This window comes from Procambarus clarkii, chromosome 19 (genome assembly GCF_040958095.1).
Source record: "Procambarus clarkii isolate CNS0578487 chromosome 19, FALCON_Pclarkii_2.0, whole genome shotgun sequence".
NCBI classification, from domain to species: domain Eukaryota; kingdom Metazoa; phylum Arthropoda; class Malacostraca; order Decapoda; family Cambaridae; genus Procambarus; species Procambarus clarkii.
In genome coordinates, this window is record NC_091168.1 from 18,502,944 (window position 1) to 18,519,964 (window position 17,021).

The 17,021-nt window shown below is 49.1% G+C and overlaps 1 protein-coding gene across 1 annotated transcript; it reads left to right on the forward strand.

Annotated features, from left to right (window-relative positions):
- The first annotated feature begins 3,226 nt into the window (after positions 1–3,226).
- On the forward strand, positions 3,227–16,495 carry LOC138366309 (uncharacterized). The gene is made up of 2 exons (XM_069327336.1): positions 3,227–3,588; positions 16,000–16,495. The coding sequence occupies exons 1-2, from the start codon at positions 3,227–3,229 to the stop codon at positions 16,493–16,495; spliced, it is 858 nt and encodes a 285-aa protein (XP_069183437.1).
- Positions 16,496–17,021: the final 526 nt, after the last annotated feature.

The window sequence follows — 17,021 nt, forward strand, 5'->3', positions numbered from 1 at the left end:
AGACCTGATGGTTCAGACCTGTTGGTTCAGACCTGTTGGTTCAGACCTGTTGGTTCAAAGGTGTTAATTCAGACCTGTTGGTTCAGACCTGTTGGTTCAGACCTGATGGTTCAGACCTGTTGGTTCAGACCTGATGGTTCAGACCTGTTGGTTCAGACCTGTTGGTTCAGACCTGTTGGTTCAGACCTGTTGGTTCAGACCTGTTGGTTCAGACCTGTTGGTTCAAAGGTGCTAATTCAGACCTGTTGGTTCAGACCTGTTGGTTCAGACCTGATGGTTCAGACCTGTTGGTTCAGACCTGATGGTTCAGACCTGATGGTTCAGACCTGATGGTTCAGACCTGTTGGTTCAGACCTGTTGGTTCAGACCTGTTGGTTCAGACCTGTTGGTTCAGACTTGTTGGTTCAGACCTGATGGTTCAGACCTGTTGGTTCAGACCTGTTGGTTCAGACCTGTTGGTTCAGACTTGTTGGTTCAGACCTGTTGGTTCAAACGTGTTAATTCAGACCTGTTGGTTCAGACCTGTTGGTTCAGACTTGTTGGTTCAGACCTGATGGTTCAGACCTGTTGGTTCAGACTTGTTAGTTCAGACCTGTTGGTTCAGACCTGATGGTTCAGACCTGTTGGTTCAGACCTGATGGTTCAAACGTGTTAATTCAGACCTGTTAGTTTGGTTATTTTTCAGAATTAATCTTTGTTATCGAAAATGAACTTTGAGTCTGATCCTTGACTCACGAGGGCTCTATATTGTCTCTCCTGGAGCTGGAACTCTATGACTCGTGTGCTGAGAGCTGAGCTCTAAGCGCTGGCCTGAAGCCTGAGCTCCCAGACCTGCCCTGGACCTGAGAGCATCAAGTGCTCTCCTGGAACCCGAGCGACGAATCTCATCTTGAAAGGAGCTCTAGTAGTTTTTTTCCTGGAAGGGGCAGCATCCGGCTCTTGTGTCCCTGAGCAAGAGCCGGCAGTATTCAGACACCCGAGTGCCTGTGCTCCGGGCGGTTCTCCGTGTATATAATTATTTCCGGGAAGACCTTCACGGAAGGTTGGAACCTCGCCTCTCACCATCCCTCTAATGCCACCTCCCAACAACTATAGGAGGATGAAACTCCAGTGAATATCTTCTTTGCATCGGTCCGTAAGTCCCCCGCTTCCTTGTCCGCCGTCTCTTCCTTCTCTAACCTTGTTCCTTTTGTCTCTCTCCTCGTCTCTCCTCTCTCTCTCTGTCTCTCCTCTCTCTTCTCGTCTCTCCTCTCTCTCTGTCTCTCCTCTCTCTTCTCGTCTCTTCTCGTCTCTCCTCTCTCTCTGTCTCTCCTCTCTCTTCTCGTCTCTTCTCGTCTCTCCTCTCTCTCTGTCTCTCCTCTCTCTTCTCGTCTCTTCTCGTCTCTCCTCTCTCTCTCTGTCTGTCCTCTCTCTTCTCGTCTCTTCTCGTCTCTCCTCTCCTCAAGTCACCGTATGAATACAGTATTTCCACAACGGCTTTGCCAATTCGGGTCGAAGGTGGTATTTGAGGGGGGGGGGGGGGGGGAAGGGGAGTGAGGGAGGGAGAGTTTATCAGGAGACTGGAACTAGGTCAGGAGGGAAGAGACCCAGCCTCATACTCAGTCTTTGTGACACTCATACTGCCCATACCTCACCATTGACCTCACTCATAATCTTATGACGTCTCCTACATCCTCACACACTCTTCCTGGTAGTCCTTCGCCTCCCTCTATTCCCGATCTTTCTCCTTCCTTTCTTATTTATCTCCATCTCTTCCTCTCTCGTTATCACCTTGTCTCCCGTGCCCTCTCCCTCCCTTCATCATCGTACTCCCTCTCTTCTCTCTCCCCCTCTCTTCTTCTCCTCCCCCCTCTTCTCCACCCCCCCCCCCTCCCTCCACTCCTGGAGGCGGACCATAATAAATGCATTCGTCAGTAGCCAGGGTGGAGGAGGTGGAGGAGGTTGCCAAGTATGTAAATATGGGGGCCTGGAGAGCAGGGCTCCGACGTCTTCATGGGGTATAAAAGAGAACTGTGGCTTTTTATTTTCCACGTCAAGGTTTGAAGGGGAACGTGTTCCTTGCTGGTGTGTACTCACCTGCCTCTGCTTACCTTGCTGTGCTGGCACGGGCTCAACCTGTTGGCTTGGTTCACCGTAGTCAGGGATTCGAACACTGTTCACTTTTCTCGAGTGGTTGTGCCTCCAATTCCAGTCTGTCGTTGTATACAGTGGATCTTTTACGGCAGGTTCAAGTCTCTTTTTTTTAACTTCTGTTGAGAGATTTGAGAATAAGTGTTCTTAGTATACCTTCATGGTTCATGCCTTTCAGCTCTGAGACCAGTCGCTTAGTCATTTGCTGATTTTTTGTTTTCCAATTTCCGTGCTTGAAATAACAAGTGATTATTTAGTGCTGCATACTCAAGAATTGGTCACCAGAAAGTACCAATATGTAGTGATGGTCCACCAGAAAGTACCAATATGTAGTGATGGTCCACCAGAAAGTACCAATATGTAGTGATGGTCCACCAGAAAGTACCAATATGTAGTGATGGTCCACCAGAAAGTACCAATATGTAGTGATGAACCACCAGAAAGTACCAATATGTAGTGATGAACCACCAGAAAGTACCAATATGTAGTGATGGTCCACCAGAAAGTACCAATATGTAGTGATGAACCACCAGAAAGTACCAATATGTAGTGATGGTCCACCAGAAAGTACCAATATGTAGTGATGAACCACCAGAAAGTACCAATACGTAGTGATGGTCCACCAGAAAGTACCAATATGTAGTGATGAACCACCAGAAAGTACCAATATGTAGTGATGAACCACCAGAAAGTACCAATAAGTAGTGATGGACCACCAGAAAGTACCAATACATAGTGACGGTCTACCAGAAAGTACCAATAGTAAGTGACGGCCCACCAAAAAGTACCAATAATGAGTGACGGCCCACCAAAAAGTACCAATAATGAGTGACGGCCCACCAAAAAGTACCAATAATGAGTGACGGCCCACCAAAAAGTACCAATAATGAGTGACGGCCCACCAAAAAGTACCAATAATGAGTGACGGCCCACCAAAAAGTACCAATACATAGTGACGGTCCACCAGAGAGTTGATTCTTGGATAATTGAATTTGGACAAACTGGAAACTTCTTTAACTGGAACATAAACTTGTCAGTCACGGTGAGAGGGCATGTTAGCTGGAGCTCCTGATTGTAGTAATATTATCATAGCAATATGGAAGTTGAAGTGAAGGAACTGATGAATCCAGTTGGAGCTCTGAAGACAGAGTTAGATTCTCTACGGGAGGAGGTACGACAGCTGAACCAACATCGAGAAGAAACAAAGGAGGAGACCAATATTAAAAAGACCTCGTCTTGGAAAGTCGTAAAGGATAGGGGCCTTAAGAAGACTTTGGCAAAGCCGCCTACTGATATCCTAAGGACTTCTAACGCATTTGCCGTGTTGGAGGACGAGAGCAGTGGTGAGCCTTATAAAGGCAAAGCAACGAAGAACAACGAAGCGCAGGTCCCTCAAGGTGCTCAAAAGGAAAAAGAAGGAACTAAGCGAATTTTGGTTGTGGGAGATTCCCAGGTGAGGTATTTAGACAGAACGTTTTGTGCCAGAGACAGGGGAAACAGGTTAAGGATTTGCTATCCGGGAGCTGGAATTGAAGATATTGTTGACAACATGAAAGATATTATGACGGGAAATGGGAACAAACCCATTATTTGAATTAGTGCAGGGGGTAATGATGTTGGACGAGTTAGGAGTGAGGAACTGATACAATGGTATAAGAAAGCCATAGAATTAATTAGGAGCAAGGGAGGAATCCCGATCGTATGTGGCATTCTTCCAAGAAAGGGAGTTGGAAATGAATGGTTGTCGAGGTGTCAATATTAGTATTTTATACGTTCCTATCATGTCCCCACTCTCCCTCCTTCTTTCTAGTGTCGTAAGGCACAGTTCCTTCAGGCGCTCCTCATACCCCATCCCTCGTAACTCTGGGACGAGTCTCGTTGCAAGCCTCTGAACCTTTTCCAGTTTCCTCATATGCTTCTTCAGATCGGGACTCCATGATGAGGCGGCATACTCTAAGACTGGCCTCACGTAGGCAGTGTAAAGCGCCCTAAATGGCTCCTTACTTAGGTTTCTGAATGATGTTCTAACTTTTGCCAGTGTAGAGTACACTGATGTCGTTATCCTATTTATATGTGCTTCAGGAGATAGATTAGGTGTTACGTCCACGCTCAGGTCTCTTTCTCGCGTCGTCACAGGTAGGCATTTCCCCTTCATTGTGTACTGTCCCTTTCGTCTCCTATCACCTAGTCCCATTTCCATAACTTTACATTTACTCGTGTTGAACTCCAGTAGCCATTTCTCTGACCATCTCTGCAACCTGTTCAGGTCCTCTTGGAGGATCCTGCAATCCTCATCTGTCACAACTCTTCTCATCAACTTTGCGTCATCCGCAAACATCGACATGTAGGACTCTACGCCTGTAAACATGTCGTTAACATATACTAGAAATAGAATTGGTCCCAGCACCGATCCTTGTGGTACTCCACTTGTTACTGTTCGCCAGTCCGACTTCTCGCCCCTTACCGTAACTCTTTGGCTCCTTTCTGTTAGGTGGTTCCTTATCCATGCTAGGACCTTTCCCTCTACCCCCGCCTGCCTCTCGAGCTTGAACAGCAGTCTCATGTGCGGTACTGTATCAAAGGCTTTTTGACAGTCCAGAAAAATGCAGTCTGCCCAACCATCTCTGTCCTGTCTTATCATCGTTATTTTATCATAGAATTCCAGAAGGTTTGTATACATTTCCCTTTCCAGAACTCATGTTGCTGTTTGTGGTTGTGTTGTGTTTGTGTGTGTGTGTGTATGTGTTTGTGTGTGTGTGTGTATGTGTTTGTGTTTGTGTGTGTGTGTGTTTGTGTGTGTGTGTGTGTATGTGTGTGTGTGCGTACTCACCTATTTGTACTTACCTATTTGTGCTTGCGGGGGTTGAGCTTTGACTCTTTGGTCCGCCTCTCAACTGTCAATCAACTGATGTACAGATTCCTGAGCCTACTGGGCTCTGTCATATCTACATTTGAAACTGTGTATGGAGTCAGCCTCCACCACATCACTGCCTAATGCAGTGATGTGGTGGAGGCTGACTCCACCACATCACTGTTCTAACGTCCCTGTGGCTCATGTGGGTACTCATGTTTCCACCTGTGTCCTCTTGTTCGCGTACCACCAGTGTTGAATAGTTTATCCTTGTCTACCCGGTCGATTCCCCTGAGGATTTTGTAGGTAGCGGTCATGTCTCCCCTTACTCTTCTGTCTTCCAGTGTCGTAAGGTGCATTTCCCGCAGTCTTTCCTCGTAACTCAGGCCTCTTAGTTCTGGGACTTGTCTAGTGGCATACCTTTGAACTTCTTCAAGCTTCGTCTTGTGCTTGACAAGGTACGGGCTCCATGCTGGGGCCGCATACTCCAGGATTGGTCTTACATATGTGGTGTATAAGATTCTGAATGATTCCTTACACAGGTTCCTGAACGCTGTTCTGATGTTAGCCAACCTCGCATATGCCGCAGACGTTATACTTTTTATGTGGGCTTCAGGAGACACGTTTGGTGTGATATCAACTCCTAGATCTTTCTCTCTGTCCTTTTCATTAAGTACTTCATCTCCTATTCTCTATCCTGTGTCTGGCCTCCTGTTTCCACTGCCTAGTTTCATTACTTTGCTTTTACTCGGGTTGAACTTTAACAGCCATGTGTTGGACCATTCACTCAGTCTGTCTAGGTCATCTTGTAGCCTCCTACTATCGTCGTCTGTTTCAATCCTCCTCATAATTTTTGCATTATCAGCAAACATTGAGAGAAACGAAACCATAAACTCTGAGAGATCATTTACATATATCAGAAACAGTATAGGTCCAAGGACTGACCCCTGCGAGACTCCACTTGTAACGTCTCGCCAATCTGAGACCTCACCCCTTACATTGACTCGTTGTCTCCTGATGCTTAGGTCCTCGTTTATCGGAGTATGGAGTAATTCCCTTTCACTCCAGCCTTAATCTCCAGCTTTTTCACTAGTCTCTTGTGTGGTATTATATCAAAGGCTTTCTGGCAATCCAAAAATATGCAGTCTGCCCACCCTTCTCTTACTTGCCTGATTTTTGTTGCCTGGTCGTAGAATTCAAGTAACCCTGTGAGGCAGGACTTGCGATCCCTGAACCCATGTTGGTGCTGTGTTACAAAGTTTTTTCGCTCCAGATGTTCCACTAGCTCTCTTCGCACAATCTTCTCCATCAGCTTGCATGGTACGCAGGTTAGGGACACTTGCCTGTAGTTCAGTACCTCCTGTCTATCCTCTTTCCTGTATATCGGGACTACGTTAGCTGCTTTACAAATTTCTGGCAGTTCCCCTGTTGCCAGTGATTTGTTATACACTATGGAGAGTGGCAGGCACAGTTCTTCTGCTCCTTCCTTTAGTATCCAAGGGGAGATTCCATCTGGTCCTATAGCCTTTGTCACATCCAACTCTAGTAAACACTTCCTTACTTCCCTGCTGGTAATCTCAAACTCTTCCAGTGGTTCCTGGTTAACTATTTCCTCTCTTATCTCTGGAAATTCTCCTTGCTCTAAGGTGAAGACCTCCTGGAATTTCTTATTCAGTTCCTCACACATTTCCTTGTCGTTTGTAGTGAATCCTTCTGCCCCTATCATTAATTTCATAACCTGTTCCTTTAATGTTGTTTTTCTCCTGATGTGGCTGTGCAGCAATTTAGGTTGAGTCTTTGCCTTGCTTGCGATGTCATTTTCATATTGTCTTTCTGCCTCTCTTCTCATCCTGACATATTCATTCCTGGCATTCTGGTATCTTTCTCTGCTCTCAAGTGTCCTGTTATTCCTATAGTTTCTCCACGCCCTTTTACTTTGCTGCTTTGCTAGCCTACATCTCTGATTAAACCATGGGTTTCTCATTTTTATTTCACTGTTTTCCTCTTGAACTGGGACACACTTGTTTGCTGCTTCCTTGCACTTTTGCGTGATGTAGTCCATCATGTCTTGGGCCGTCTTTTCCCTGAGCTCTGTTTCCCATGCTATATCTTTTAGGAATTTTCTTATTCCTCATAGTTTCCCTTTCGGAATGCCAGCCTTTTGTTTTCAAGTACCCTTCCTTGAGTTCAATAACCCTTCTTCAATCAGGTACTCAAACACCAGTACACTATAGTCGCTCATTCCTACTGGGGTCTCAAAACCGATTTCTCTTATGTCGGAGTCGTTCAGAGTGAAGACTACGTCGAGTCTCACTGGTTCATTATTTCCTCTCATGCTTGTGGGTTCTCTGACATGCTGGGTTAAAAAGTTTCTAGTCACCACCTCCAATAGTTTGGCTCTCCACGTATCCTCGCCTCCATGCGGTTCCTTGTTCTCCCAGTCAATCCTTCCGTTATTGAAGTCCCCCATGATGAGCAGGTGGGATCTATTTCTACAGGCAGCAGAGGCTGCTCTCTCAATTATTGTGTTAACTGCCATGGTGTTGTCTTCATACTTTTGACTGGGTCTTCTGGTGGAGAGTTATATATTTCTGCTACTACTATTCTTAGTTCTCCCATTGTCATGGTGCCTGCTATGTAGTCTCTGAAACCCTCACAACCTGGGATAGTCATCTCCTTGAAACTCCATTCCTTTCTCATTAGTAATGCCACTCTGCCTCCTCCCCTACCTTCCCTCTATTTCCTTATTACTGTGTACTCCTGAGGAAACACGGCATTCGTTGTGATTCCAGAGAGTTTTGTTTCAGTGAGTACAATTACATCTGGGTTCACTTCTTGTGCTCTTTCCCTTAGTTCACTTCCTTGCTTGTCATGTATGTTCTAGTACATTACCCTGAAACTGACTCTCTTCTGCTTCTCCTATGGGGTGGGGGGACCTGTATGGTGTGTGTGTGTGTAGTGTGTGGGGTATGTATGTGTGTGGGGTATGTATGTGTGTGTGTGTGTGTGTGTGTGTGTGTGTGTGTGTGTGTGTGTGTGTGTGTGTGTGTGTGTGTGTGTGTGTGTGTGTGTGTGTGTGTGTACTCACCTATTTGTACTCACCAATTTGTGCTTGCGGGGGTTGAGCTTTGGCTCTTTGGTCCCGCCTCTCAACTGTCAATCAACTGGTGTACAGATTCCTGAGCCTACTGGGCTCTATCATATCTGCATTTGAAACTGTGTATGGAGTCAGCCTCCACCACATCACTGCCTAATGCATTCCATCCGTTAACTACTCTGATACTGAAAAAGTTCCTTCTTACGTCTCTGTGGCTCATGTGGGTACTCAGTTTCCACCTGTGTCCCCTTGTTCACGTCCCACCAGTGTTGAATAGTTTATCCTTGTTTACCCTGTCGATTCCCCTGAGGATTTTGTATCTTGTGATCATGTCTCCCCTTACTCTTCTGTCTTCCTGTGTAGTAAGGTGCATTTCCCGCAGCCTTTCCTCGTAACTCATGCCTCTTAGTTCTGGGACTAGTCTAGCGGCATACCTTTGGACTTTTTCCAGCTTCGTCTTGTGCTTGACAAGATACGGGCGCAATGCTGGAGCCGCATACTCCAGGATTGGTCTTACATATGTGGTGTACAAGATTCTGAATAATTCCTTACACAGGTTCCTGAACGCTGTTCTGATGTTAGCCAGCCTCGCATATGCCGCAGACGTTATTCTTTTTATGTGGGCTTCAGGAGACAGGTTTGGTGTAATATCAACTCCTAGATCTTTCTCTCTGTCCGTTTCATTAAGTATTTCATCTCCTATTCTGTATCCTGTGTCTGACCTCCTGTTTCCACTGCCTAGTTTCATTACTTTGCATTTACTCGGGTTGAACTTCAACAGCCATTTGTTGGACCATTCACTCAGTCTGTCTAGGTCATCTTGTAGCCTCCTACTATCGTCCTCAGTTTCAATCCTCCTCATAATTTTTGCATCATCGGCAAACATTGAGAGAAACGATTCTATACCCTCTGGGAGATCATTTACATATATCAGAAACAGTTTAGGTCCAAGGACTGACCCCTGCGGGACTCCACTCATAACGTCTCGCCAATCTGAGACCTCACCCCTCACACTGACTCGTTGTCTCCTGTTGCTTAGGTACTCCTGTATCCAACGGAGTACCTTCCCTCTCACTCCAGCCTGCACCTCCAGCTTTTTCACTAGCCTCTTGTGTGGCACTGTATCAAAGGCTTTCTGGCAATCCAAAAATATGTAGTCTGCCCACCCTTCTCTTTCTTGCCTTATTTGACACACCCACACACACACACCCTTGTGTGTGTGTGTGTGTGTGTGTGTGTGTGTGTGTGTGTGTGTGTGTGTGTGTGTGTGTGTGTGTGTGTGTGTGTGTGTGTGTGTGTGTGCGTTTGTGTGTGTGTGTGTGTGTGTGTGTGTGTGTGTGTGTGTGTGTGTGTGTGTGTGTGTGTGTGTGTGTGTGTTTTTCCTATCTGTATTTACTATTTGTATCTGCAAAATCGAGCTATTAGCTCTTGGACCCTGCCTCTCTAACCAATTTATTTTTCCTCTATGATATTTACTACATATATTTCACTCTAACACACCCTCATACACATCCCCAGGAAGCATGCCGTAGCAGCCGTCTAACTCTCAGGAACTTATTTACTGCTAGGTGAACAGGTGCAGCAGGGTGAAAGAATTTCTGCCCATTTAATGATTCTGCTTCTGCCGGGGATCGAATCCGGGTCCTTAGGAATACGCCCCCAGAGCTCTATCCACCGAACCGCGAAGTTACGTGTGTGTGTGTGTGTGTGTGTGTACTCACTTAATTGTGCTAGCGGGGGTTGAGCTCTGGCTCTTTGGTCCTGCCTCTCAACCGTCAATCAACTGGTGTACAGGTTCCTGGGCCTATTGGGTTCTATCATATCTACACTTGAAACTGTGTATGGAGTCAGCCTCCACCACATCAATTCCTAATGCATTCCATTTCTCAACCACTCTGACACTAAAAAAGTTCTTTCTAATATCTCTGTGGCTCATTTGGGCACTTAGTTTCCACCTGTGTCCCCTAGTGCGTGTGCCTCTTGTGTTAAATAGCCTGTCTTTATCTACCCTATCGATTCCCTTCAGAATCTTGAATGTGGTGATCATGTCCCCCCTAACTCTTCTGTCTTCCAACGAAGTGAGGTTCAATTCCCGTAGTCTCTCTTCGTAGCTCATACCTCTCAGCTCGGGTACTAGTCTGGTGGCAAACCTTTGAACCTTTTCCAGTTTAGTCTTATGCTTGACTAGATATGGACTCCATGCTGGAGCCGCATACTCCAGGATTGGTCTGACATATGTGGTATATAATGTTCTGAAAGATTCCTTACACAAGTTTCTAAAGGCCGTTCTTATGTTAGCCAACCTGGCATATGCCGCTGATGTTATCCTCTTGATATGTGCTTCAGGGGACAGGTCTGGCGTGATATCAACCCCCAAGGTCTTTCTCTCTCTCTGACTCTTGAAGTATTTCATCTTCCAAATTATACCTTGTATCTGGTCTGCTGCTCCCTACCCCTATCTTTATTACATTAAATTTGCTATGGTTAAACTCTAACAACCATTTGTTCGACCATTCCTGCAGCTTGTCCAGGTCTTCTTGAAGCCTCAAGCTGTCTTCCTCTGTCTTAATCCTTCTCATAATTTTGGCGTCGTCAGCAAACATTGAGAGGAATGAGTCTATACCCTCTGGGAGATCATTTACGTATATCAAAAACTGGAAAGGTCCGAGTACAGAGCCCTGTGGGACTCCACTGGTGACTTCACGCCAATCGTAGGTCTCACCCTTCACCGTAACTGTGTGTGTGTGTGTGTGTGTGTGTGTGTGTGTGTGTGTGTGTGTGTGTGTGTGTGTGTGTGTGTGTGTGTGTGTGTGTGTGTAATTACCTAAGTGTAATTACCTAAGTGTAGTTACAGGATGAGAGCTACGCTCGTGGTGTCCCGTCTTCCCAGCACTCTTTGTCATATAACGCTTTGAAACTACTGACGGTCTTGGCCTCCACCACCTTCTCACTTAACTTGTTCCAACCGTCTAACACTCTGTTTGCGAAGGTGAATTTTCTTATATTTCTTCGGCTTCTGTGTTTAACTAGTTTAAATCTATGACCTCTTGTTCTTGAAGTGCCAGGTCTCAGGAAATCTTCCCTGTCGATTTTATCAATTCCTGTTACTATTTTGTACGTAGTGATCATATCACCTCTTTTTCTTCTGTCTTCTAGTTTTGGCATGTTTAATGCTTCTAACCTCTCCTCGTAGCTCTTGCCCTTCAGTTCTGGGAGCCACTTAGTAGCATGTCTTTGCACCTTTTCCAGTTTGTTGATGTGCTTCTTAAGATATGGGCACCACACATGTGTGTGTGTGTGTGTGTGTGTGTGTGTGTGTGTGTGTGTGTGTGTGTGTGTGTGTGTGTGTGTGTGTGTGTGTGTGTGTGTGTGTGTGTGTGTGTGTGTGTGTATGCGTGTGTGCACATGCGCGTGCGAGCGTTCGTGCGTGCGTGTTTATATAAATCTGAAAACGCAAATCAAAATGTAGCTCTGGAGCCCTGCCTCCTAGATATTGTACCTGGGTCATTTTTTTCCCACTTACTCCTCAGTCTGAAAGTCGAGGTGATTTCTAGGGGCTTGTGCTTCAGCGTGCACCCATTTGTTTACACTCCACACTGATCACAAGTATTTGTTTCCATCTCTACAAGCCCCTTGTGTTGCAGAGACTTGCATGATATGATTGGATGATCAACTTGGATTCTTGGATGATAAGAGCGGATAGTTTACAAGACAAACGGATGTTGTTGGATTGGAGGAAGAGGAGATGGATAAGCGATACGAGGGTGTATAATATCTGGGAGTAAGTAGGTGTGGGTGAGGGGGGTAAGGGGGGAGGGGATCGATGGAGTGGTTTAGGGGCCTGCGGGCCGCTCTAAGCAACAGCCTGTTGGACCAAGTTATCACAAGTCGAGCCTGGCCTCAGGCCGAGGCTCGGGGAATAGTAGAATTCCCGAAACACTCTCCAGGTATGATCTAAGGGCCAGATTCACGAAGCAGTTACTAAAGTACTTACGAACGTATACATCTTTCCTAAATTTTTGACGGCTTTGGTTACATTTATTAAACAGTTTACAAGCATGAAAACTTGCTAACCAACTCTTGTTATTGTTATAAACAGCCTCCTGGTGCGTCGGAGCTCATTAACGCTTTAATAATCGTAAACAAAGCCGCCAAAGATTAAGGAAAGATGTACAGATTCGTAAGTGCTTGCGTAACTGCTTCGTGACTCTGGCCCCTGATTCTTGGATGGGGGGGGGGGTTGATGGGTGGAGCGAGGCATTTAGGAATGGGGGGGGGAGATGTTGAAGAGGAGGATGTTGAAGAGGAGGATGTACAAGGGATCATTGGTGGTGGACCTGGATTGTACCTTATATTTTGTTCTGAGAGTTGTTCTACTCCTCAAGCCCGGCCTGGAGTCAGGCTTGACTTGTGAGAGCTTGGTCCTCCAGGCTGTTGCTTGGAGCGGCCCGCAGGCCCACATGTCCACTATACAGCCCAGGGCGGCCAGGCAATTGTTGCTGAAAACTGTCCAATTTCTTCTTGAAGACTTCCACTTTTTTCCGGCAATATTTCTTATACTTGCTGGGAGGATATTGAACAACCGTGTGGAGTGAGTGGCAGGTGTGGGAGCAGGTGTGCGTGAGTGGCGATAGGTGTGGGAGCAGGTGTGGGGTGGGTTATAGGTGTGGGTGAGTGGCGATAGATGTGGGAGCAGGTGTGGGGTTGGTTATAGGTGAGGGTGAGTGGCGATAGATGTGGGAGCAGGTGTGGGGTGAGTGGCAATAGGTGTGGGAGCAGGTGTGGGGTAGGTTATAGGTGTAGGAGCGGGTGTGGGTGAGTGGCGATAGGTCTGGGAGCGGGTGTGGGGTGAGTAGCAATAGGTGTGGGAGCAAGTGAGGGGTAACCATAGGAACCGGAGCAGGTGAGGGGTGACCATAGGAGCCGGAGCAGGTGTGGGGTGACCATAGGAGCCGGAGCAGGTGTGGGGTGACCATAGGAACCGGAGCAGGTGTGGGGTGACCATAGGAACGAGAGCAGGTGTGGGGTGACCATAGGAGCAGGTGTGGGGTGACCATAGGAGCAGGAGTAGGTGTGGGGTGACCATAGGAGCAGGTGTGGGGTGACCATAGGAGCAGGAATAGGTGTGGGGTGACCATAGGAGCAGGAGTAGGTGTGGGGTGACCATAGGAGCCGGTGTGGGGTGACCATAGGAGCCGGAGCAGGTGTGGGGTGACCATAGGAGCCGGAGCAGGTGTGGGGTGACCATAGGAGCCGGTGTGGGGTGACCATAGGAGCCGGAGCAGGTGTGGGGTGACCATAGGAGCCGGAGCAGGTGTGGGGTGACCATAGGAGCAGGAATAGGTGTGGGGTGACCATAGGAGCCGGAGCAGGTGTGGGGTGACCATAGGAGCCGGAGCAGGTGTTGGGTGACCATAGGAGCAGGAATAGGTGTGGGGTGACCATAGGAGCAGGAGTAGGTGTGGGGTGACCATAGGAGCAGGTGTGGGGTGACCATAGGAGCAGGAATAGGTGTGGGGTGACCATAGGAGCAGGAGTAGGTGTGGGGTGACCATAGGAGCAGGTGTGGGGTGACCATAGGAGCAGGAGTAGGTGTGGGGTGACCATAGGAGCCGGTGTGGGGTGACCATAGGAGCCGGAGCAGGTGTGGGGTGACCATAGGAGCCGGAGCAGGTGTAGGGTGACCATAGGAGCAGGTGTGGGGTGACCATAGGAGCAGGTGTGGGGTGACCATAGGAGCAGGAGTAGGTGTGGGGTGACCATAGGAGCAGGAGTAGGTGTGGGGTGACCATAGGAGCCGGAGCAGGTGTGGGGTGACCATAGGAACAGGTGTGGGGTCACCATAAGAACAGGTGTGGGGTCACCATAGGAGCTGGAGCAGGTGTGGGGTGACCATAGGAACAGGTGTGGGGTCACCATAGGAGCAGGTGTGGGGTGACCATAGGAGCCGGAGCAGGTGTAAGGTGACCATAGGAGCAGGTGTGGGGTGACCATAGGAGCCGGAGCAGGTGTAAGGTGACCATAGGAGCAGGTGTGGGGTGACCATAGGAGCAGGAGTAGGTGTGGGGTGACCATAGGAGCAGGAGTAGGTGTGGGGTGACCATAGGAGCAGGTGTGGGGTGACCATAGGAGCCGGAGCAGGTGTGGGGTGACCATAGGAGCAGGTGTAAGGTGACCATAGGAGCAGGTGTGGGGTCACCATAGGAACAGGTGTGGGGTCACCATAGGAGCCGGAGCAGGTGTGGGGTGACCATAGGAGCAGGTGTGGGGTCACCATAGGAACAGGTGTGGGGTGACCATAGGAGCAGGTGTGGGGTCACCATAGGAACAGGTGTGGGGTCACCATAGGAGGTGGAGCAGGTGGCTCTCTTCATCTGTTGCTCATCTCACATCTGATCACCTGACAGCAGCATGCAACGACAACATTCCTCATAAGTCCCATAAGTTTCTTCTTTATGATTGCAATAATGTGTGGTTGCACCTCTCATACTCTTCCCATGTAGGTCTGGCTCCGTGTTTGCATGTATGTGTATCTATCAATCTCTGTCGACTTATTTGTTAAATGTTAACAGGGAAAATATAATTCCATATGTATAATATATTTACTTGAGGATAGAGCAGTTGCAGGCAGCTCCAGAGCCTCACAGACTGTAGCAGGTAATATGAATGAGAGAGAGTTGGTGCAGGCTGCAGGCTGGGGGGCGACGCCCACCGCCCATACCCAAGAAAGAGCTCGGTCGTCTCACTGGCTCTAGTGTTTATGGCTCTATAACCACCAGGAGCTCTCCTGGGGGCTTTGGGCTGCCCCGGGTAACGACGGGTCTGCAACAAGGGAGAGGAGGGAAGGGGCTCTGATGGCCGGCCCATGGATAGATCCTAGTCTGCTTTAGGGAGAAGAAGGGGTAGGAAGGTGTTTTCTTTTCTTTGAAGTTCTGGTCTTCATCGGACGAGGAAGGCTGGAGGGTTTCTGGCCTGGTCTGGAAGATCCAAGCCTCTTGTTCCTGCTTCATGAAAGCATTAAAAAGGTCTTCTGGCCAGACGTGGGATAGGTGCTGGTTTTCTTGGGAACTCTTTTTCATACCTGAATGGTGGGTACAGCTTGGTCTGAGGGAGTCTGGTTGTCTCCTGGTAGTCCATTCTAGTGGTCTTGTCTTACCCCGAGGACTGACGGGCCTGCCCCATCATGCCCCTTCTCCTCACGTGACCTTGACCACCTGCACAGTGCCAGGGAAGCTATCATCTCTCTTCCTCCTTTTTGGTAGTTTCCTAGAAATGATTTGCCTGTAGATAGCCTGACTTGCCCCTGAAGGTTTATAGCGCACCGTTTGGGACCCCGCCGGACCCCAGGGACCCCGCCGGACCCCAGGGACCCCGTCGGACCCCAGGGACCCCGTCGGACCCCAGTGACCCCGCCGGACCATAGGGACCCTGGCCGAGCTTCAGCAGAGTCTTCAAGACCCCTCTCCGGTGACACTGCCTCTCTCTCTGATTAGGATAGCTCATGAGGGAGGAGGCGTAGGAGTGTGTCTCATCCTTCAGGACACCATTCTCACCCTCCTGGTTCCTCCAAGCCTCCCGCCCCCCCCCCCCCTCGCCAGATAATACAAGCTCCGGTATTAAAATGACTGGAAACTTAGGGTGGGGAAGTGTCGGTGTTATGGCGCTCTCCCTCACAGGCGGGGACTGACGGAGAGAAGCAAGGGGGGGGGCCTCCTGCTCCTGCTGCTGCTGCTGCTGCTGCTGCTGCTGCTCCTGCTGCTGCTGCTGCCGCTGCCGCCGCCGCCGCCGCTACTGCTGCTGCTGCTGCTGCTGCTGCTGCTGCTCCTGCTGCCGCCGCCGCCGCCGCCGCTGCTGCTGCTGCTGGCAATGATGGAGCGGCAATGATAAACTCTGTTCATTAAGAGAACATGTGGTAACGCAGGAAGATTGGAGACCGTAGCTGTTGCCATGCTCACTACTGGTGGAGGTGGGGAACGGGGCCCAGAGGACACCATGGGGGCCCAGAGGACACCATGGGGGCCCCAGAGGACACCATGGGGGCCCAGAGGACACCATGGGCGACCAGAGGACACCACGGGGGCCCAGAGGACACCATGGGGGCCCAGAGGACACCATGGGCGACCAGAGGACACCACGGGGGCCCAGAGGACACCATGGGGGACCAGAGGACACCATGGGGGCCCAGAGGACACCACGGGGGCCCAGAGGACACCACGGGGGCCCAGAGGACACCATGGGGGCCCAGAGGACACCACGGGGGCCCAGAGGACACCACGGGGGCCCAGAGGACACCATGGGGGCCCAGAGGACACTACGGGGGCCCAGAGGACACCACGGGGGCCCAGAGGACACCACGGGGGCCCAGAGGACACCACGAGGGCCCAGAGGACACCATGCGGGACCAGAGGACACCATGAGGGACCAGAGGACACCACGGGGGCCCAGAGGACACCATGGGGGCCCAGAGGACACCATGGGCGACCAGAGGACTCTACGGGGGCCCAGAGGACACCATGGGGGCCCAGAGGACACCATGTAACAAACTAGGCTGTTGTAAGAATTATTCCAGAAGGTTCCAGAAGTTTCGGGTACGGACCTGACCTCTCAACGCACATTCCCCTGGGGATTAGCAGGTCTGAGTCACAAATGGCGGGCGTCTCTGTTCATAGTTGCGTATAATGAATCATCCTATAGTATTCAGTAAGTTAGAGAAATTAGCCTTTATTCATTTTGTATTAAAATTGTATTGTATAATAGTACTGGGTACAACATCAAGAGTATTCTAATTATTGAGTTAAGTCACCATCAGTGACGTCACAAATCAGATCTAAGTTGTAAGGCGGAGTGACAGGCGGTCATAGGTCATCAGGGTTGACATGTCTACTATTTCTCAAAGTTCAATTAACCATTTTGGGGATCGGGAACAGCTCTGCCGTTAGATGC

Coding starts and splice junctions, on each gene's coding strand:
- LOC138366309 (XM_069327336.1), top strand. CDS start 3,227: ATGGAAGTTGAAGTGAAGGAACTGATGAATCCAGTTGGAGCTCTGAAG. Junction 3,589..15,999: donor GTGGGAGATTCCCAGGTGAG/GTATTTAGACAG, acceptor GTGGTAACGCAG/GAAGATTGGAGACCGTAGCT.